General features: G+C 41.2%; 1 protein-coding gene and 1 pseudogene across 2 annotated transcripts in view; one reads left to right on the forward strand and one right to left on the reverse strand.

Moving 5' to 3' along the window:
* LOC127422618 (protein FAM131A-like) overlaps positions 1 to 3258 on the forward strand; it is a 25503-nt gene extending 22245 nt beyond the window's left edge. For both annotated transcript variants that reach the window (XM_051666347.1, XM_051666346.1), the window contains exon 5: positions 1 to 3258. This exon is cut by the window's left edge and continues 70 nt beyond it. In XM_051666347.1, the coding sequence (XP_051522307.1) occupies positions 1 to 454 (454 nt within the window). In that variant the 3' untranslated portion in view covers positions 455 to 3258.
* Positions 3259 to 15256: 11998 nt separating this feature from the next.
* On the reverse strand, positions 15257 to 21563 carry LOC127422562 (fatty acid synthase-like; annotated as a pseudogene).
* Positions 21564 to 23060: the final 1497 nt, after the last annotated feature.

The following is a 23060-nucleotide window of genomic DNA, read 5'->3' on the forward strand; positions in this document are numbered from 1 at the left end:
TCGAGGTCTGTGTGAGGCTGAAAGCGGTGTTGGAGCTGACCTTTCACCTCTTGTGGGGTCGCCAGGGTCGCCGTCGGACACACTCTGTTCCAGCATGTGCAGCTTAGATGAGAAACACCCGTTGTTACGGGACCTCGGTCACCACACGGATGCTCCCGCGGCTGACCTCACCGCTAAGATTCTTGGAGTTCTTCAGGGAGGTGAGGAGCTACTCTTGGCCCGCCTCCAGAGGGTGATGCACAGACGAGGCCACACCCCCTGTTGTTTGGCAACATACTCTGAGACATTCGAAGACGATGATACACCTTGTAAGGACTGTGGAGGTGGAGTCTGCCTTCCGCCGGAATATTCCGTGCATAGAAAGGTGTCGGACGTTGTCTCGTCTGGAGTAGTCTCGCTCGATGAGGAAGAAGTGGATGTAGATGTAGAGGAAGTGGAGAGAGAAGAACAGTGACCAACTGTCAATCATCTCTCAGTTTGACATGACTCTGCATGTTTATTTTGGACTCCTCCCACTAATTAGCATTTTGGTCTTTCCTCACCCCGTTCTGGGCGCCAAATGCTCTCGTGGTTCGACCTTTAATAGCGAAAATACTGCACCTGAACGTAAGACTGAATCTTATGTTTTACGTCTTAAAGAACAAACAACAAAAACATACAAAGTTTTGCAAAGGAGGAACTAAAGACTGACCTAAATATCTCTGCATGTATTGCAAGTGCCGAACTGAACATACAGTCATAAATGTTTGGATCTGGACATCCTGTTGTTTAGCACGGTTTGTGGATTTGGCTGTTGTGTAACCCTGCTCCTTATATGATGTCAGGCCACATTGCATTCTGGGTCTTGATGATATGACGCCTGTTCCCTGGTACCCGGTTGCATCTTTTGGGCATGGCTTGTTAAGTATGTCAAACTTGAACTATCTGATCTGTCACAATCGTTTATGAGGTGATGCGGGAATGCCGAATGTTTACACAGTGACAGAAAGATAGAACATAGAATGCATAAAAATACTGACGATCAAGTTATGCTTTTGTTGAAATTGATTTGCAGATGTTACCAGTCTAGAATGGCCTTTTCCCCACCGCGGTTATCGTGCTAAATGTGCACTTACTTCTTTAAACCGCTATGTGGCGCTATAACCACATTATTTCACTAGACGGGAGCTAAATGCACCAAAGCTCATTTTCACGAGAAGCAAACTTTGCAGGCCGTTGTTGCTTTTAAAGAACGGGCTCAAAAGGAAGAGTTTGTGGACGAAGCTCAGGTTCATGCATTGTGAGCTTAAGTATATGCGATTAATTAAATGCATTTATTTTTACAGTGATTATTTGCAATAAGAGTAAATAGCTCTGCCAACACAACCGGGCAATTTGCAGATCAACTGTACCTGTTCCCAAGGTATTTTTATATTGATTTTCAGCAAGATGGTACGATTAACAAGAACCTATAAAGCAACAGTTTCCATTTATTGGAAAACGCCGACATTCTAGCATTTTTTAAAATTATAGTATGCATACTGTATGTTAAATTAATGAGCTATAACTTTAATTTATTGTATTTTTAATCTCTATACAAATCGAAATGTAAAAAAATAAAATAATTATAATATTAACAATGTAACATCTCTGACTTCACACTTAACAAAGGTGCAAAAAGTGTCCGTTTGCATCATCTGGTGGTGATTTTGCGAACGAGTCTAACGTGTGACTTTAATTTACAGTTTTATCACGGTGATACGCGTGGCGAAAAGGGTCATTTTGGTCTGGTACCTACTGTATTATAACTATTATTATTATTTAATTGATTCATACTATTCAATTGAATGTTTGCCTTTTCACCTGTTTCGTTAATGGAATAGTTCACGCAAAAAATGATAATGATGTCATTAATTACCCACCCTCATGTCATCCCAAACCCCATCCTGTTATTTTTTTTATTTTATTTATTTATTAATTTTTTTTGGGGGGGGGGATTTTTCCCCTTTTTCTCCCAATTTGGAATGCCCAATTCCCAATGCGCTCTAAGTCCTCGTGGTCGCATAGTGATTCGCCTCAGTCTGGGTGGCGGAGGACGAATCCCAGTTGCCTCCGCGTCTGAGACAGTCAACCCGCGCATCTTATCACGTGGCTTGTTGAGCGCGTTGCCACGGAGACATAGCGCGTGTGGAGGCTTCACGCCATCCACTGCGGCAACCACGCTCAATTCACCATGCACCCCACCAAGAACGAACCACATTATAGCGACCACGAGGAGGTTACCCCATGTGACTCTACCCTCCCTAGCAACCGGGCCAATTTGGTTGCTTAGGAGACCTGGCTGGAGTCACTCAGCACGCCCTGGGATTCGAACTAGCGAACTCCAGGGGTGGTAGCCAGCGTATTTTACCACTGAGCTACCCAGGCCCCTATCCTGTTATTTTTTTATTTATTTCCATGTTTTTTTTTTTATAAAACACCATAAATGGACCGTAAACGTTGTCCAAAATTAGCGTGCTGTATTCCAAGTGTTTTGAAGCTTTGCATAAGGAACAGATTTAAATTTAAATCATTATTTACTGATAATCATCTCCTCTGATACAGCTCTCACACCTCATAAGTGCCAGGTGTGACGTCACTGACGCCAAACACCACTGGTTCTCGCAAGTCTGGCCATGCCAGCTCAAATATATGGACAACTTATAGTAACGATTTTATTTTTTAATTCCTGACATTTTATCTTTAAGGAAACCTATCAGATTTATCCAGAAGACTTGGAATATTGCACACAAAAAAAAAAAAAAAAAAAATGTTTTTCTTTTTGGTGTTCCACAATAAAATAACAGCATTTATGAGTTTATAGGGGGGAGTAAATAATACCATCATTTAAATTTTTGGTTGAGCTATTCCTTCAATATTTTAAAAGCGTTATTGTTCAAAGATGAACACAGTGAATGTTTAGGAGTTGATCCAGTGTTGTTGAAGCCTTGTATCCGTGGGTCAGTTTAAAAGCCGGACTTTCGGACAGTCGCTCTATTTTTGTACTGTGTGGTTTTTGCGGTGAATTGCCTATTTGGACTAAGTGAGTAACGCTGTGGTTTGTTCACAAGATGCTTGTTTATTGCTTTCTTTCTCTCTTTCTGTATCTGAATTATCACTGTGTGATATTGTCTACATCAGGAAAAATAATACTTATGTGAAAAAAGAAACAAATGGCCTGTTTTTCTTTGTTATTCATCTATGAGGGCGGTTGTATTTAATATTGTTATTGTCATCATCCCCATTGTGCTCCTTGTGTTCTGTAAATGTCAAACTCTCTCTGTCTCTCTCTTTGAGGGCCACTTATTCTCTGACATTCTCTTGTTAGCATGGAGAACCATGATTCACAATGCAATAGTACATATAGTCAATCTGACAATTTTTATCTTAAAATCGTACAACTTCAGAAGACTTGGAATATAGTGCACAAATTATATGGACTACTTTTATTAGGATTCCTCCGTTAGGAGGTTTTTGTTAGTATTCTTATTATTCTTATTATTATTCCTGTAGCTCTAAATTGCCCAATAACTCAAGATATTCTTGGTAAAAAGTTTTGAAATTTGGCACATTGATACTACTCGCCACGAGTAACTAACACACCAAAAATGGCCCACGTGAGCCTATAGGTGGCGCTACAGGCCACGCCCCAATTTGTCCATTTTCAAAGTGATGCCATTTCCACCCCATAAGTCCAAAATTTCTGAAACCTGCTACATATGCCTCATTTCTCATAAAGAACAAAAAAGCCTCTAGAACCCATAAAGTCCACCATGATGGATTTTCCTGTACAACACAAATTTGTCCAAAACTACAAAAATGTACTCCTCCTGAACCATAGCTCCAATTGACTTGAAACTCGGTACGTATGTGTAGGATGCATGTCTTTCAATTTGATATTTATCAAAAATGAATACAATACAAAATGGCTGAAAGGTGCGCATTTATGTAAATGTCCACATTGTCTCAATGTCCACATGTCCAAAAAATCTAATGCCATTTTGACTAATGTTTAACAGGCTTCAAGATGACATCACTCTGAAGTATTGTGCAAAATTTCACCTTGATATGTCAAACGATGACAGAATTACAGTTTACTATTATTTATCACTAACGCTAAAATAATGCTTTACAAATCCGCTAGTCATAAAACCGATACTTTGATTCAATCACCAGTTCATATGAAGACTCTTGCAATGTTTAATAACAAATTAATGAAATGTTGTGTACATGTGTGAAGTGCATGTCTCTACCATGTCAATCTTTACATCATTTGCAGTTTTGAGGAGGAATCCGCACTGCTGCTTGCAGCTTTAATGATTTATTTTGGTGTTGTTTTTTGTCATTTCTGGACCTTGGATATGGGTGAGGAAAATTTGACAGAATTTTCATTTTCAGGTGAACTAACCCTTTAACAGTTGCTCATGGTAATTCAAACCACTGTGAATGTGAACACAAAGACCGTGCGATGTCTTCAGCTGAAACTTTAAATATCACCCGTTCAGGTAGACTCAAGTTGGCCCGATATATTCAGTTTATCTGCTTTTCACAAATCATCAAAGTGACGATCAATGATCTTGCCACAAGAACAGCTCCTAAATGTCCTTTGTATTGTAAGACACGTCAAACCTCTTGACTACAAACTCTGTTACATCACTTCCCTCCTACAGCTCAGCCACTTCCTGTCAGCATTGTCACCCCTATGCCATATCGAGTGTTTCCATAGCACCAGAGGTCGTACAGTGAGCACACAGCAGCTCATTTGCAGACAGAAATATTATCATGCAAAAATGTCATGCATATGAGTTTTTGGCAGCATTCTATGAAGCCCATATTTATAATGTATTATAAAGGCATTATACATGCATTATACTGCATCCATAATGTCTCAAGATACACCTTATAATAACTACAGTTATAATACATTATAAGTCTTCCTCTATTCATAGTTATACTTTAGAGTATAATGCATTATAACACAAGCAACATCCAATGTTAACGCAGCAGAAGTTAATAAAGTTAATGGTATAAGTGCTGTATAATGTAAACAGTCAAAAGTCTTTATGACGTGATCATATTATACGTGTTCTTTACCTGCTTTAAGTTACAAAAGAAATATCTTCTTATAAACAGTCATAACATAAACTTGTAACATACAGTTCAATACATTACGAGTCAAACTTCTATAATGGAAGTTATTTATAAAATAAGTCTCCGAATAAGATGCACAAACATTAAAGTTTATTGAATAGAGTCCAGTATAGAATCAGTTTGAGAATCAGTTGGCTACATGTGTGATCAACATTACATATTTTTTTCTGATAAATCTTAATTTTGTAGCTTTACAAGTGTTTTTCATAATATCTCAAAATGTACATTAAATGTGTGTTATTTTGTATTTTGTGCATGTGTAATGTTTATAACGTCCAGCATGACTTTTAATGTCTTATAACTACTTAAAAATATCTTACAGATGTTTATAAGAAGAAACTGCTTTTGTCACTTTACTAAAGCACACCTATTATAAACAGTATATTACAAATATATATAATCCATTATAACTCCTGCAGATAAAATTGAATGTTGCTTGTGTTATAATGCATTATACTATAATATATAGTATAATTATAAATAGGTAAGTATTATAATTGTGGTTACATTATTATTATAAGCTGTATTATGAGACATTACTAATGCATAATAATGCCTTTACAATGCATTATAAATATGGGCTTCATAGAAAGTGTTACCAAGTTGTTTTTATATATATATATATATATATATATATATATATATATATATATATATATATATATATATATATATATATATATATACAGTGGTGTGAAAAAGTGTTTGCCCCTTCCTGATTTCTTATTTTTTTTGCATGTTTGTCACACTTAAATGTTTCAGATCATCAAACAAGTTTAAATATTAGTCAAAGATAACACAAGTAAACACAAAATGCAGTTTTTAAATGAAGGTTGTTATTATTAAGGGAAAACAAAATCCAAACCTACATGGCCCTGTGTGAAAAAGTGATTGCCCCCTAAACCTAATAACTGGTTGGGCCACCCTTAGCAGCAACAACTGCAATCAAGCGTTTGCGATAACTTGCAATGAGTCTTTTACAGCGCTGTGGAGGAATTTTGGCCCACTCATCTTTGCAGAATTGTTGTAATTCAGCCACATTGGAGGGTTTTCGAGCATGAACTGCCTTTTTAAGGTCATGCCACAGCATCTCAATAGGATTCAGGTCAGGACTTTGACTAGGCCACTCCAAAGTCTTCATTTTGTTTTTCTTCAGCCATTCAGAGGTGGACTTGCTGGTGTGTTTTGGATCGTTGTCCTGCTGCAGAACCCAAGTTCGCTTCAGCTTGAGGTCACGAACAGATGGCCGGACATTCTCCTTCAGGATTTTTTGGTAGACAGCAGAATTCATGGTTCCATTTATCACAGCAAGTCTTCCAGGTCCTGAAGCAGCAAAACAGCCCCAGACCATCACACTACCACCACCATATTTTACTGTTGGTATGATGTTCTTTTTCTGAAATGCGGTGTTACTTTTACACCAGATGTAATGGGACACACCTTCCAAAAAGTTCAACTTTTGTCTCGTCAGTCCACAGAGTATTTTCCCAAAAGTCTTGGGGATCATCAAGATGTTTTCTGGCAAAAATGAGACGAGCCTTAATGTTCTTTTTGCTCAGCAGTGGTTTTAGTCTTGGAACTCTGCCATGCAGGCCATTTTTGCCCAGTCTCTTTCTTATGGTGGAGTCATGAACACTGACCTTAACTGAGGCAAGTGAGGCCTGCAGTTCTTTGGATGTTGTTGTGGGGTCTTTTGTGACCTCTTGGATGAGTCGTCGCTGCGCTCTTGGGGTAATTTCGGTCAGCCGGCCACTCCTGGGAAGGTTCACCACTGTTCCATGTTTTCGCCATTTGTGGATAATGGCTCTCACTGTGGTTCTCTGGAGTCCCAAAGCTTTAGAAATGGCTTTATAACCTTTTCCAGACTGATAGATCTCAATTACTTTCTTTCTCATTTGTTCCTGAATTTCTTTGGATCTCGGCATAATGTCTAGCTTTTGAAGATCTTTTGGTCTACTTCACTTTGTCAGGCAGGTCCTATTTAAGTGATTTCTTGATTGAGAACAGGTGTGGCAGTAATCAGGCCTGGGTGTGGCTAGAGAAATTGAACTCAGGTGTGATAAACCACAGTTATGTTTTAACAGGTGGGGCAAACACTTTTTCACACAGGGCCGTGTAGGTTTGGATTTTGTTTTCCCTTAATAATAACAACCTTCATTTAAAAACTGCATTTTGTGTTTACTCGTGTTATCTTTGACTAATATTTAAACTTGTTTGATGATCTGAAACATTTAAGTGTGACAAACATGCAAAAAAAATAAGAAATCAGGAAGGGGGCAAACACTTTTTCACACCACTGTATATATATAGAGTAACGACTTTCTCTCTTTTTCACATATTACCATAGGCAGAATTTTTTTTTAGCACCAATGCAACAAAATGAAGAGCAACGACATGCATTAGGTGTGTAATTAATGCTTTATGCATCTATTTTTCCATTCTTGTGTGGCCACATATAATGATGGGAAATGTAGTTTTGTTGAAACACTTGTCGCTGAATAAACAAGCTAAATGAGATGTATTTTCTAGCAAGCTTTATCACTATTCTTCATTAACAGTACAAAAAACATACATGCAAACTAAACTGTAAAATCAAAACCCACAAGTAAAACTGAATTATTATCAACACTAATTTGCTTCACCCATGATTCTTAAATAGACATGCCAGTGAAAATCCAAAAACTGTAATTATGACTTTGTGGTGGCGTTCATGTTTGCCCAACGTGTAAATACGATCATTCCGACATTACTTGAACACACCTTATTATTTTAATACATTAGGTGTGTGTACGGTGTTATCAAGTGCATAGTGACACCTTGGCATCGAGATACTTGGCGGCAAGTTTTGCATTTTCGTCAGAAAATGTTCAGATGTTCTATTCTATGGGTTTTTTTCGTTTCTGGCATTTTTAACTTAAAAAAGGGTGATGATTTGTGATCATTCAAACTCTCTCTCTCTCTCTTTTGGAGTCAGTTATGTAACACACTAATGCTCCATTTGCCAACATGCATTTACACTCTGATTATGAATCATCTCACGGACGCATTTCAAAGAAAACAAGTGTCTCGCTGTTTGTTTTATCCTCCATTTTTTTCTTTCCCTATCATTTTCTCAGTATGTCTCTTTCAGTCTCTTTCATCTGCTCCTCTTCACCCTTCACTGTCCACCCTTTTTCTCTCTCTCTGCGTGGTCCTTTTTAAGGTTAGAAGCTATAAAAAGATGCTTAAGTTTCCAGGACGCTGTCTGTCCGTCACACTGTGCTCTGATTGGTCAGATGCTGCTCATTGTGATGTACATTCAACCTTCCAATCACGTCAATAGACTGTGACGGGTGAGAAGGCCCCATTCTGTGTGTGTGTGTGCCATCTATAAATAGACAAACATTGACCTCCTAAAATCATCGGTCACAATGTGAGACGTTCTGTGTATAATTCTGGTGTAAAGTGTGTTAAACATACATTTGTCTCTCTCTGCTGCCACACTCTTAATTAGAAACGGTCGTGGCCCTCCAAGGGTTCGCTTCTGGAAATATCATTCATTAGGGATGTGAAGTCTCAGTCACCGGTTAATTAGACTTGAGATCATTCACTTGATAATGAAATGTACATACACACCATTACCATTACAGGTCGAACATTAAACCAATTTGTTCGGCCTCTTTTTTCTTTTTTTTTTCTTTTTTTTTCTTTTTTTTTGTTGTTGTACAGTTTTTTTTTTCTTCTTTTCTTTCTGATTCAACATGAATATTTTGCTGCTAGTTGTTATTTTTAGTATTTTATCCCCTTTTCTCCCCAATACGGAATGCCCAATTCCCACTACTTAGTAGGTCCTCGTGGTGGTGCGGTTACTCACCTCAATCCAGGTGGTGGAGGACAAGTCTCAGTTGCCTCCGCTTCTGAGACCGTCAATCCGCGCATCTTATCACGTGACTCGTTGTGCATGACACCGCGGAGACTCACAGCATGTGGAGGCTCATGCTACTCTCCACGATCCACGCACAACTTACCACATGCCCCACTGAGAGCGAGAACCACTAATCACGACCACGAGGAGGTTACCCCATGTGACTCGGGCCAATTTGGTTGCTTAGGAGACCTGGCTGGAGTCACTCAGCACGCCCTTGATTCAAACTCGCAACTCCAGGGGTGATAGTCATCGTCAGTACTCGCTGAGATACCCAGGCCCCTGTTGCTAGTTATTTTAAAGAAATATTCTTGGTTCAGTACAAGATAAGCTCATTCAACAGCACTTGTGGAATAATGTTGATTACCACAAAAAATTATTTCAACTCATCCCTCCTTTTCTTTAAAGGCAAAAATCTGTGTTCCAGTGAGGCACTTACAATGGAAGTCAATGGGGCCAATTTTTAGAGGGTTTAAAGACAGAAATGTGAAGCTTATAATTTTATTAAAGCACTTACATTAGTTCTTCTGTTAAAACTCATGTATTATTTGAGCTGTAAAGTTGTTTAAATCATTGTTATTATAGTCCATATTAGGGCTTTAGTGTTATGGTGTTATATCATCATGGCAAGGAAGTTGTAAAATTGGATATAACTTTTCACAGAAATGGTTAGTAAGCATTTATATTACTATAAAATCATGCAGTCTTGTGGCTATACTTTTGAAACAGTGAGAATTTTTACGTTTACGGATTGGCCCCATTCACTTCCATTGTAAGTGTCTCACTGTAAACCAGATTTTTGCTTTTTTTAAAGAAAAGGAGGGATGAGTCAAAATGAATTGTGGTAATCGACATTGTGCCACAAATGCTGTCGAATGAGCTTAAATGACAAGTATGTTCAGTTAGGAATCTCTACATGGCACGGCTGATAGGTCGAACAGGTGCACCTCATCCTACGCACCCAATCAGAAGCTTATCCCTTGTGTCAATATATATAAAGCTGCTATTCACCTCATGCAGTACACCAGGAAATGGCCACAGCAGCGCAGTATGTGTAGCATTATCCCTCCACCTCCCCAGCATCACCTGTCTAGATCTGCTTTACGGGGGCTTATCTTGATGTTGGAACAGGAACAGCAGCAGCAGCAGCAGCAGCTTGTCTTTTCTGTCTCAGCAGCATCATGTTTTTGTACCAACAGCAGCAGCATCTGCAAGCGTTAAGCAGATCTAGTCCGCCAAGACTAAGCTTATTTCACCATCATTATAATCAGTAAAAATCTTTAATCTATCTCTGAGAGTTGTCCTAACTGAACTTGTATTGAACCCAGAATATTCCTTTAATATCAGCATGATTCTGAATCTTGTTTGGATTTTAAATAAAACTGATTAATGTTATTTGTAAAGCTGTACTTTTGCATGGGCGAGCATCACTCAATTTTTTCTTCTTCATAAAACATAAAAATGTAGTTATTATATGCAATATAAATAATAGTACATTGACAAACTTTTTTAGCATAAAGCTCAAACAAATTGATTAAGGGGCATTCACCTGATTTGCATCGGAGCATCAACACGGCATTCAATGCCAGTGTAAAGTGCCACTTTTACCTCCACATGACAAGCATTGCAGTTGCATCACGGAGGGGCGATTCACAAGTTTGCTAGGCAAGAAAACAGAAGGTGTGCACAGTAAACACTGAAAACATTTATTTGCAGAAGAGGAAAAATGTCCTAGCAGTTAATTTGAAACATGCTTTGCATAAAGTAATAAGAGGACTCGTTTACATTTACGGATGTTTTCTAATAATGTTCAATAACTGCGGCCTCTGGGTATTTGAAAACAATAAGGTAAATATGAATAAAACGAAATAAGGAGACAGTCAGTATCTCTTCTTAAAGTTCACATAAAGTTCTCTACTTATATCTCTACTACTAAATTTTTAAATTATTTTATATTGCTTTTTACTGTAAAGAGACCACAATAGTGAGGTAAAACGTGTGTTAAAATTACTATGGTGTACAGCTGAACCTGTCATTGCAAAGACAGACTTTGAATGTAAGCAATTTTTCCAGTCACCATTGGATGCCACTTCAAAAGGTCAGCGGCAATGGGTTACAAGGCTTAATGTGAGCACAACACGACACCGATGGCAACGCTGAAGCTGACACTTCACTCCATACTCCATAGGGTTCAATGTATTTGGCGTAGCTGACACGAGTGTGTAATTTTGGGCCAACTAGCAGCACCGAACGAAATTTCAAAAATAAACATTTTCTAATAGCTTTCTGAACACGCTACCCATCTGCCATTGATTGCACAAACAGATAGTTCCATCCCGAACTCTCACCATTGGATGAGTCAATGTTATCCTGTCGGTATGGACGGGTCACTCAAAACAAACATGAACAGACACAGTGTTTACAGTTCCCGAGAAAAGTTGTCTTTGTATATTAAGCTTGGATAGAAGAAAGTATTATAACACCGAAAAAGTTACACACTTCAGTGTTAAGACTTCCTGCAAACGTTTTTTTTTTTTTTTTTTAGTACATCAATCAGTAAATGTATAAATAACATTTTTTTCTTTTGTTCTTTGCCGACACGAACTGGGGCATTTGAAAAAAAGACGGTTACGTTCAAGCATGTACTAATGGAGAGTTTTTAAGAGCAGCTTTGAGATCAGTGGGGCTTCTGATAACCATGTTTGTGTTGGGGGTCTCCCGCTCATTTGGAGAGCTTTCCTTATCTTATCTTCTTGACCATTATTCCAGGAGTGGATGCCAGGAGCAAGGCCTTTTATGGCATGGTGAGGCTGCCTGGCTGACCCATAATGCACTTGGGCAAACTCTCTATATGACCCGCTCACAGAGAGACTATTCATTTGTCCTCCATCCGTGATCCTCACAGGTTTACCTTTCCCATTCTGTCATGACTACTCTGAGCAGATCTTCGGCCTCTCATTGCTCCTCTTCCTCCTGGCACGAGTACCATGAGGTCCTTCACCTCTGATGCTCTCCAACCAAGACTTCACAGTCAGTTTGGAGAAGAAACCTCCATCAGCTCCATCACAAACGAGTTTGAACCGGAGCAAAAGACCTTCACCCTTTACAAGGGTGATTCACAGGATGAGTCTTCGTGGGATGGCTCCTTTGGAGGTTACCAAGGTAATCAAGAGTCTTTTTAAAGGTTACCAAGATAATTAAGAGTATTCTGGAGGTTACTATGTTAATCGAGAGTCTTTTATGAGTTACCAAGGTAATTAGGAGTCTTCTGGGGGTTATCAAGTTAATCAAGAGTCTTTTATGGGTTACTAAGGTAATTAAGAGTCTTAATGTGTTCTCTAGGTAATTAAGAGTATTCTGGAGGTTACCAAGTTAAATGAGAGTCTTTTATGGGTTACTAAGGTAATTAAGATCTTTAGGGTTATGTAGACAATTAAGAGTCTTCTGGAGGTTACCAAGTTAATCAAGAGTCTTTTATGGGTTACTAAGGTAATTTAAGAGTCTTTATGGATTATGTAGACAATTAAGAGTCTTCTGGAGGTTACCAAGTTAATCAAGAGTCTTTTATGGGTTACTAAGGTAATTAAGAGTCTTTATGGGCATTCTAGATAATTAAGAGTCTTCTGGAGGTTACCAAGTTAATTTGAGTCTTTTATGGGTTACTAAGGTAATTAAGATTCTTTATGGATTATGTAGACAATTAAGAGTCTTCTGGAGGTTACCAAGTTAATCAAGAGTCTTTTATGGGTTACTAAGGTAATTAAGAGTCTTTATGGGCATTCTAGATAATTAAGAGTCTTCTGGAGGTTACCAAGTTAATTTGAGTCTTTTATGGGTTACTAAGGTAATTAAAGATTCTTTATGGATTATGTAGACAATTAAGAGTCTTCTGGAGGTTACCAAGTTAATCAAGAGTCTTTTATGGGTTACTAAGGTAATTAAGAGTCTTTATGGATTATGTAGACAATTAAGAGTCTTCTGGAGGTTACCAAGTTAATCAAGAGTCTTTTATGGGTTACTAAGGTAATTAAGAGTCTTTATGGGCATTCTAGATAATTAAGAGTCTTCTGGAGGTTACCAAGTTAATTTGAGTCTTTTATGGGTTACTAAGGTAATTAAAATTCTTTATGGATTATGTAGACAATTAAGAGTCTTCTGGAGGTTACCAAGTTAATCAAGAGTCTTTTATGGGTTACTAAGGTAATTAAGAGTCTTTATGGGTTATGTAGATAATTAAGAGTCTTCTGGAGGTTACCAAGTTAATCAGGAGTCCTTTATGGGTTACTAAGGTAATTAAGAGTCTTTATGGGTTATGTAGATAATTAAGAGTCTTCTGGAGGTTACCATGTTAATCGAGAGTCTTTTATGGGTTAACAAGGTAATTAAGAGTCTTTATGGATTATGTAGATAATTAAGAATCTTTTGGAGTTTACCAAGTTAATCAGGAGTCCTTTAAGGGTTACCAAGGTAATTAAGAGTCCTTATGGGTTATCTATGTAATTAAGAGTCTTCTGGAGGTTACCATGTTAATTGAGAGTCTTTTATGGGTTACTAAGGTAATTAAGAATCTTTATGGGTTATGCAGATAATTAAGAGTCTTCTGGAGGTTACTAAGTTAATCAGGAGTCCTTTATGGGTTTTTTTTTTTTTTTTTTTAGTAATAGCTTTTTATTTGGACTAGAACAATAAGTACTTGAAAAAATACACCAAAAGAAAAGCAAATCATTACGATAACAGAAAAATTAACCATCTAGCTTTGCTCTAATCACAACAATGAAGAAATCACACAGTTCGTCACTGACTTTAGAATTAGTCTCAGAAATGTGTAGTGATTTGCTAGCTAAAAGAAGACTTTCTTCTCTCTTGACAGAAAGAGAAAGCCAGTAATCAAGTCACTGAAAAAAAAACAACAAAAAAAACGCTCTTACGTCCAGAATTTCACTCCTATGACAAGATGCAGGATTAAACGTAATGGGGTTTGCACCCTTAACTGAGCTTGTGTTTCAAGTTGACCTGGATACAAAAAAAAAAAAATTCTAAACGAACCAACATTAAGAGAAAAGAGGTCCTTCAAAGACATTACATCTATTTAAGTAGCAATGCTCCATGATTAGCCACTAACTTCTAACAAACCATCCATACATGTCAATTTACTAGCTCCCTTAATGATTACTTTCTTCCCAGGAATGTTCTTTTAGTGCATATTTTTCCCCTTTAAATACATGCCAATTGCACAATTATTGCAGCATAATTTTAGATATTCAGCAGCAACATCAAGAGAACCAGCAAACATCATTCACAATAATAATAAAAAAATGCTACATAAACCAAGTAAACATAAGCAAAAAAAGGTGCGCTATCAATAGTACCGCTGACAGTCGGTAAACAGCAATCTCAGCTATGTGGCTAGATTCTCAATGACCATTATATTAATTTTAATACAGTGATGCCTTCACACTTGCAGTCTGCATCATCAGTTTGGCCGCTATGTAGGCCGACAGACCCTTTAGTAGACTTAAAAGTTTGACAGCGTCAGTAAAAGAAGGACCGATCCCTACATCTGGGCACTACTTAGAAGAATTGGCACTTAAAGTGATAATTCACCCTTAAAATGAAAACTATGTCATCATCTACTCACCCTCACTTCATTCCAAACCTGCACGACAATCCTTAGTGGAACAGAAGAGGAGATACTAGGCAGAATGTTATGGACTTACACCCTCAGTCATCCTTCACTTTCACTACATCTTTTTCCAAACAATAAAACTTTATGTTGTGTGAGGCTGTCAGTTCTGCCCAACATCTCCTCCTGCGTTCTATAGAAAAAAGAAAATCATACAGGTCTGGAACGACACGAGGGCCAGCAAATCGTGGAAGAATTTCAATTTTTGCTGAACTATCCCTTTAAGCTCACATGCAGATGTATCTCTGTATGATAAAAATCAGTGAGGGCATTTTAGATTTCACAGTAATGCATGATCATTTATAGAAAAAAATTAACAGGAAACATCTTGTTGATTAAATCTTAACTAATAAAGAGAGAAAATCCCAGCAGAGAACATAATTTAAGTAGTGGGTAAACAAACAACTAAGAAAAAGGAAGATGTCTAGGGAATGAGAAAAATGAAGAAAGTGTAGTGGGATTCAAAAATATCACAGACATGCACACTTTATAGGCTGGGACACAGTGTTTTGGTAACTTGTTGATCAGGTGAAAGCATGTAAGACAAATAGAAGGATGCAAAGAGAAAAGGTATATTGCAGGGAAGGTTCAGCCCTCTCTGGGGCTGACTCTGGGCTTGGCCAGTGAGCTGTGGATGATGCCCGAGATGGATTCCACACCCTCTCCTTCCAGGAACGTTCGATGGTCTACCTCAATCACATGAATGGACACATTCCCATCACACACCCATGCAACTTGTAGTCAGATCCTAAGCCATCGCCATATTCACTGCTGGCCTTGGCTCGAAGCAGGATAACATTGCCGTGATACTTGGAAGTTGGAATATAACGGTCGGCAGCCTTGATTTTGTAGTAGAATGTAGAAGCAGCAAAGTGGAGCAAATCTCGACTGACGTTCTTATGGCTGGATGTGATGAGATCCACAGCCTTGTTTACACGAGCCTCCAAATCTGACAGAGGCAATAATGTCTCCAACAGCTTGTTGTACTCGATGCCTGTGAACTGTTGGATAAAAGCGCACAGAGCTTCTGTCTCCGCCTCGGATTCTTTGCCAGGGGTCAGTTTGGCCCTGTAGCTCTGTGTATATGCCGCCACGTAAGAATGCGAGCCGTCGAACAGGAAGAGGTATTCCAAAGGGCATTTGGCTGCCTGCAGCTGCGAGCACATCTCAAAAGCCACACATGCACCGAACGAGTAGCCAGCGATGCAATACGGCCCCTCTGGCTGCACCTGCATCAAGCACTGCACATAGTAAGCAGCAAGACTCTGAATACTGTCCAATGGGGCAGCTTTGGTGCACTGCAGGCCATAGCACGGCACGTTAAGCTTGCCGGTGAGAGTGCGGAAGGCGGCGATGGAGCCCTCTATGGGGTGGATGAGGAACAAGGGCCTCTCAGCACTCTGGACATCATTCAGCGGTGTCACCGTGGGGCCATCTGGGTTCAACAGCATCCGACTCAGATGTGACTTCAGCAGAGCCTGAGCACCAGAACGCTTTGCAGGAGCAGCTCTTGATTCCTCTGTCCCTCCTGATTGGCTGGACAGCTCCCGTAGCTTGTTAATGGTAAGTTGTCGGATTTCCCTCATTGCCATGACAATATCATAATCCCTCTCCAGTGTCTGCCTGACCTCCACACCCATCAGTGAGTCGAGACCCAGATCAGCCAATGAGGCATCAGCATTCAGACTGCTTACATCACGAACACCTAGAATGTGAGCCATGGCCTCCACCAGGTCCCTCTGTCCACTTCCTTCTCCTTTAGCGACCACCACTCTCTCTACCAGCACAAAGCTGGACATCACAGGCCTCTGTTGGCACAGGAACCTATCCAGAACCTCCAAACAGGAAGTCATTCGCTGGGGCAAGGTGCCACCAATCACTGCATCATTGCCACCCATGGTCTCCAAGATGACGTCCACATCACCAATGGTGGCCCACTGCACAGCCAGGCATGGCAGGTTGCCATGGCGACACTGTTCACACACATGCTCCATTGCAGAGTTGGCAAAGCCGTAGTTGCTTTGACCAGCATTACCACGGCCACAACTGACCGAGGAGAAAATCACAAACTGCTGAAGCTGTGGGCACTTCTGCCTAGTCACACTGTCAAGATGGATAGTTCCATCATATTTGGGTTTATTGACATCAATGAACTGCTGTGGAGTGAGATTCTCCAGCATGCCATCTTTTAGGACCATGGCAAGGTGGAAGATGCCACCGACTGGACCCAACCTGCAGGCCTCAGTGATGAGACGTTCTGTTCCTTCCAGTGTGCTGACATCACTAGTGGACACAAGGACCTGGATACCCATGGCCTGCCACTCCCGAACACGCTTTGCCTGATAACCGTTGTGAATGCCAGATCGTGACATGAGCACAAGTTTGCGAACACCTCTCTCAGTGAGCCAATGGGCCAGCCCCAACCCAAAACCACCTAGACATCCAGTGATGATGTATGACAGAGTGGCAGGGCAGAAGGTATGGCAGATAGCGGGAAGAGAAAGAGGAGCAACTGTAGAAACTGCACTGCTCTTCTCCTCTGAATGTACCTTCTCCGCCAATGTGTTTGCCCTGAGCCATGTAGCGAAAGGTGTCCTCCACCTGTTTCCTCTCAAAGATGGTGGTACGTAATGGCTGCACTACACCACTGTCAATTCCCTTCTTCAGCAGCTCGGATACCTCTTCCCATTCCCTGTTTCCCTCCTCAAATAAAGCATCCAGAAGGATGCCATGGAAGGCCACGTTCTTCAGGAACAGAGCCATACCTAGTGGTGTGTTGTTGGAAAAGTCATATTTGCCGATCTCCAGGAAACGACCATGCCTGGCCAAACAGCGCAAGCTCGCCTGCAGTTTCTCTTCAGAAAGTGAGTTGAGTACTAAATCAATTTCTTTGCCTTGAGTGTGTAGCAGTACATGCTGTTTGAAGGAGGCATCTCTAGAATTAGCAAAAGATTCTGCTGTGAGCTTGTGGAATCTCTCCTGTAGATATACCCTTTTCTCTCCAGAACCAACAGTCTTAAAGACTCTGCAGCGCATGCTAAGTGCAATAGCAATAGCAGCCTGTCCAACCCCCCCAGAGCCAGAGTGGACCAGCACACTCTCTCCAGGCCTCAGTTGTCCTCGCACCACCAGGGAGTAATACGCTGTGGCATACACCACTGGAACGGAGGCAGCCTGCTCCAGAGTCCAGCTAGAGGGAACATCCCAAAGGAAGCCTTTGTCTGCATCTACACAGGTGGCCAGTAAACTCATCACTCGTTGCCCGCTGGGGTCTCGTCCTGAAAACTCCATTCCCAGCATGCATTGCTGCAATGCTATATCTCCAGGGATTGCATCTGGAGGCAGTTTTCCGGTGGCCAGCATGATGTCTCTGAAGTTGAGGGAGGCGTAGTAAACGCAGCAGAGCTGTACATTGGGGCTGGAAGGGACAAAATGAAGTAGCGGTGAAGCGATCCAGCGCAATGATGAGAGATCACCACGAGTCAGGACATTCACATATGCCTGCTCTGTCAACTCCTCACTTAGATCTTGTGTGAGTAATTGGTGTTTGAAAACGCCCCACAGTCCATCACGGTACACATTCATGGTCAGATCCTTCTGCAGCACATCAAGCATGTCCTTATGTGTAGCAACAAGGGAGGGGGCTGCTTCATTCTTACTTAGAAACAAATGCTGAACTCCTCCAGCTGTGATGTTGTCCAGGCAACGGTTAACATGGACGTTAATGGCTTTCTGGTCATCAGCATAGTCTTTCACTCTCTCATTGTGCAGTTTGGGGTCCACACACACAGAGCGGATGCGGGTGGGGAGTCTCAGGCTACGTCCAGGCAGCCCCACCACAATCATCTGCAGCATTGTATCTAAAAAGGTCACCCAGTTACCCGTCCAGTGAAGCTTTCCACAGTCACCAGCACTGATTGATTCCAAGATGCCCTGGAAGGTCTTGCCATAGTCGTATCCATGCAGACGCAGCTCTTTATAGATGTCTCCAGCTTTCAAATGCAGTTTGGGATCTTCCTGCTCTGCAGCCACTGGCTTAGCCAGCTCAGCATGGAAGGCATCGAGTGCGGCATCCTCCAAGACATTAACCTTACCACTGGCAGCCAGATTTCCATTCTCAGACACCTCAAAACAGTTAGTGGCAGGCATGAGCCACACCTCCAATTGGACAGATCCTGTCTTGTGTAGGATGGTGACTCTGTGGATGGTGATGTCCTCAAATGTAACAGGCGTGTGTTCCATGACAGTACCCAGGGATCTCATAAGAGTCCTCCAAGCTAGAACAAGGTATCCTGTGGCTGGATACAGCACTCATCCATCAATGCAATGACCAATCATGTAGTAATCAGGAGACTCTGGGTTCGTGACAATATTGTACACAGTGGCTGAGGTGGATCCCCCTGAGCCAGCAGGGAAATCTTCCACCTTGGGGACGTCCCAGATCTGGGAGTGATCCCACTGAATGTGAGGAGAGATGAGGGGGGTCCCACAGATGGATATAATTTATTACTGTCCACATTAATTCCATTCATGAAGATCTTGCCCACGTGAGAGAGGAAGAACTCCAGATTGTTGGCATGTCCTCTCTTCATCAGGGGGAGTATGGAGCAGGTTGGTTTTAAGCTACGCTTCAGGATGGCCTGCAGCAAGGCATGTGGGGCGATTTCTACCACCACAGCATTGTCATGGAACATGGCTGAGACCCTCCTGGAAGAGCACAGGGCAGGCCAGATTATTGATGTGATATTCAGCAGAAGAGTAGAGTGATAGTGGGCTGTCCCAGTCAGTCTGAGGGATTGACGTGCTGATCCAGCGTGCCGAGCAAGGCCTTGGGATCTTAATTACATTCTGCAGTGCGGTCAGCAGGGCAGGAGCAATGGCAGCCATATAATATGAGTGAAATGCCACACCGGCACTGCGCACTTCTTTGGCAAACACACCGCTCTCTTTCAGATGGGAGACAAACTTGCTGACAGACTCCTGAGGGCCAGAGATGGTGACAGTGTCCTCCGCATTGTGACAAGCAGGAACGACACCCTGTGGGCACTGAGTATTGCATTCTTCCATGTTAGGCCCACTGCAGCCATGCCTCCAGGGGGCAGGTTGGCCTCTTTAATACAGCGTCCTCTCCAATAAGCAGCTAGAATGGCCTCACTGTGACTCAGGGAGCCATCGGCGTATCCACACGCTAACTCTCCCACAGAGTGTCCTACAATCCCATCTGGCTGTAGACCCATCTTCTGTAGCATGTCAATCTGGGCAACCTGGATGGCTGCAAGACCAACAAATGCATGGACAGTGTCTTCAAAAGTGCTTTCATCAGCGTCCATGAGCAGGCAGGACACACAAAGCCCAATAGCCTTCAGAGCCACGTCCGAACGCTGAATTGACTCCCGGAACTCAGGCAGCTGCATCAGAGTATGGCCCATACCTGCCCACTGTGTACCCATACCTGAGCAAATGTACCAGAGGGGTCTGGGTGTGGGCTGGGCCTGCTGAACCTCTGTAACCTCTCCCTGGGCTCCAATCAGTGCATAGCCCCTGTATGGCATGCCTGCTGTTGGAACTCCAGACACCTCATTCAACAGAGACAGGAAGCTTGGGCTCTCCTTATGTTCTTGGGCTCTTTTGAGGATGTAAGTGACGGCTTCCTCAGTGCGCCCAGAGACCTGCAGGAGTCTGGGGATCAGAGGTGGGGTTGTCTGATCTAGTGCTTTTGGACAATGTGGACACAGTATCACATGTTGGCATGCTGGTAAAGGGAACGGACAAGGCGTTGATGCATCTCACCTGATGGGAACATTACACCATGTTCTTTGTAGCCATCTGTGTTATTGCCTGCATTGAGAACAGTAGCATAGATTCTTTTAGCCATTGTCTTCTTGGTCAAGAGAACTGCGACACAAGCCTCGGAGCGACAGTAACCATTTCCTGAGGTATCAAATGATTTGCAGGTTCCTTCAGGACTGAGCATGCCCAGTTTCATGAACTGCACTGAGGTGTTGGGCTTGAGCAGCAGGTTGAATCCACCCACAAATGATGCATCACATTGGCCATGGCGAATAGCATAGAAGGCGTTTTCCAGAGCCAACAGACTAGTAGAACATGCTGTGTCAATGGCTATGCTGTGACCATTGAAATCAAAGTAGTAAGACAAGCGGTTGGAAAACATGGTGCGCTGGTAGCCAGTCATGCTGTAACCCAGCAGCTCCTCTGGGTCTTTACTGAAGGCTTCTCCTGCCTCTGAGCCACTTACACCAATGTAGACACTAGTCTTACTGCCACGCATGGACACCAGATTTATGCCTCCATCGACGATAGCCTCGTACAATATCTCTAGCATAAGCCTTAGCTGGGGGTCCATGGTGTGGGCCTGTTTGGGATGCACACCAAAGAAGGCTGCATCAAATCTGTCGATTTCCTTTAGTTTTCCATTTCTTCGTAGAAGGCCATACAGACCTGGTTTCCACCGCCTGCCATCTTCTGTGACCATGTCCACTCCATTAAAAAGGTTCTGCCAAAATTCTTCCAAATTGTTAGACTCAGGAAAGCGGCCTGAAATTCCGGCAATAACAATGTCCTCCATGTCTGGCTCTGTTCTTTTATTCTGGATGTGGGTACAATTTAACGCAATTGTCGCTGCAGATCCTTTAGAATAGGGTTGAACTAGGCTATATATCCCTCTTAATTTTGCCGACTCCCGATATGAATGGAGAGTAACAGTGATTACCCACCTCAGCCAAGCCCTAAAACATTACTCTCGCCCTTCCTAGTCCCTGCGTCTGATTCATTTAAATGTCTGACATCCTCGACGGCCACGCCACATGGGCTGACCATCCTTTATGGGTTATTAAGGTAATTAAGAGTCTTCTGGAGGTTACCAAGTTAATCAGGAGTCCTTTATGGGTTATCTATGTAATTAAGAGTCTTCTGGAGGTTACCAAGTTAATTGAGAGTCTTTAATGGGTTAAAAAGGTAATTAAGAGTCTTTATGGGTTATGTAGATAATCAAGAGTCTTTTTTTAGGTTACCAAGATAATTAAGAGTCTTCTGGAGGTTACCAAGTTAATCAGGAATCCTTTATGGGTTAACAAGGTAATTAAGAGTCTTTATGGGTCATCTAGGTAATTAAGCATCTTCTGGAGGTTACCAAGTTAATTGGGAGTCTTTTTAATGGGTTACCAAGGTAATTAAGAGTCTTTATGTGTTATGCAGGTAATTAAGAGTCTTCTGGAAGTTACCAAGTTAATCGAGAGTCTTTATGGGTTACCAAGTTAATTAAGAGTCTTTTATGGGTTATCTATGTAATTGAGAGTGTTTTATTGGTTACCAAGTTAAATGAAAATATTTTATAGGTTACTAAGGTGATCAAGGGTCTTTTATAGGTTACCAAGGTTTGGAGGTGATCAAGTTTATCAAGAGTCTTTTATGTGTTACCAAGTTAAATGAAAATATTTTATAGGTTACTAAGGTGATCAAGGGTCTTTTATAGGTTACCAAGGTTTGGAGGTGATCAAGTTTATCAAGAGTCTTTTATGTGTTACCAAGTTAAATGAAAATATTTTATAGGTTACTAAGGTGATCAAGGGTCTTTTATAGGTTACCAAGTTGATCAAGAGTCTTTTGGAGGTTACCGTGGCAACCAAAAGTCCGCCCAAAGAGGTTGCCAGGGAGACTGGACTATTGGAGACTGCACAGAGGGTAAGTGAGGAGCAATGATTCTTAAAATTGAGTAAATCGTTTACAATTATCATGGTCTGTGAAGTTCACCAGGCAATAGCCCTGAGATTTAATCATCTTAATATGTTTTTTGAGGAGAAAAAATGATTGAATTCACTAGAGAGTTAATTTGCTCAACATTATCAAGCTGAAGATAGAACAAAAGTGTTAAATTAGACTGCATTTATGAGTCTGCAGGGAAACTGCAGAGAAAAACTGTATTGCTCAGAGACCATTTGGTCTTGGAAGAATTTGATGAGAAATGTTTGAGATCATATTGAGTTCTCTGACTTTGATTGCAGACTTTGTTATCTTTGCAAATCTGAGCACAGTTTGAGACATTGTTGAGAACTCTTCTGAAACTCTAGAGGAGACACGTGAGATTACTGGAGTCTTTTCTCTGGACAAACATCTGAGAAGTAGGAGACAAAACTCTCCATGTAATCTAATCTCTCTCTTAATTGAGGTATTAAATGTGATGCGTGCAGTTTTTATCTGTTTGTCCTGACCAATGGGGGGAGTTTTCAGGAAACACTAAGTATTTTTGCAATTCCATTTATTGACACTAGTGGCACAGAAATGACA

The sequence above is a fragment of the Myxocyprinus asiaticus genome, chromosome 31, assembly GCF_019703515.2.
Source record: "Myxocyprinus asiaticus isolate MX2 ecotype Aquarium Trade chromosome 31, UBuf_Myxa_2, whole genome shotgun sequence".
NCBI lineage: Eukaryota > Metazoa > Chordata > Actinopteri > Cypriniformes > Catostomidae > Myxocyprinus > Myxocyprinus asiaticus.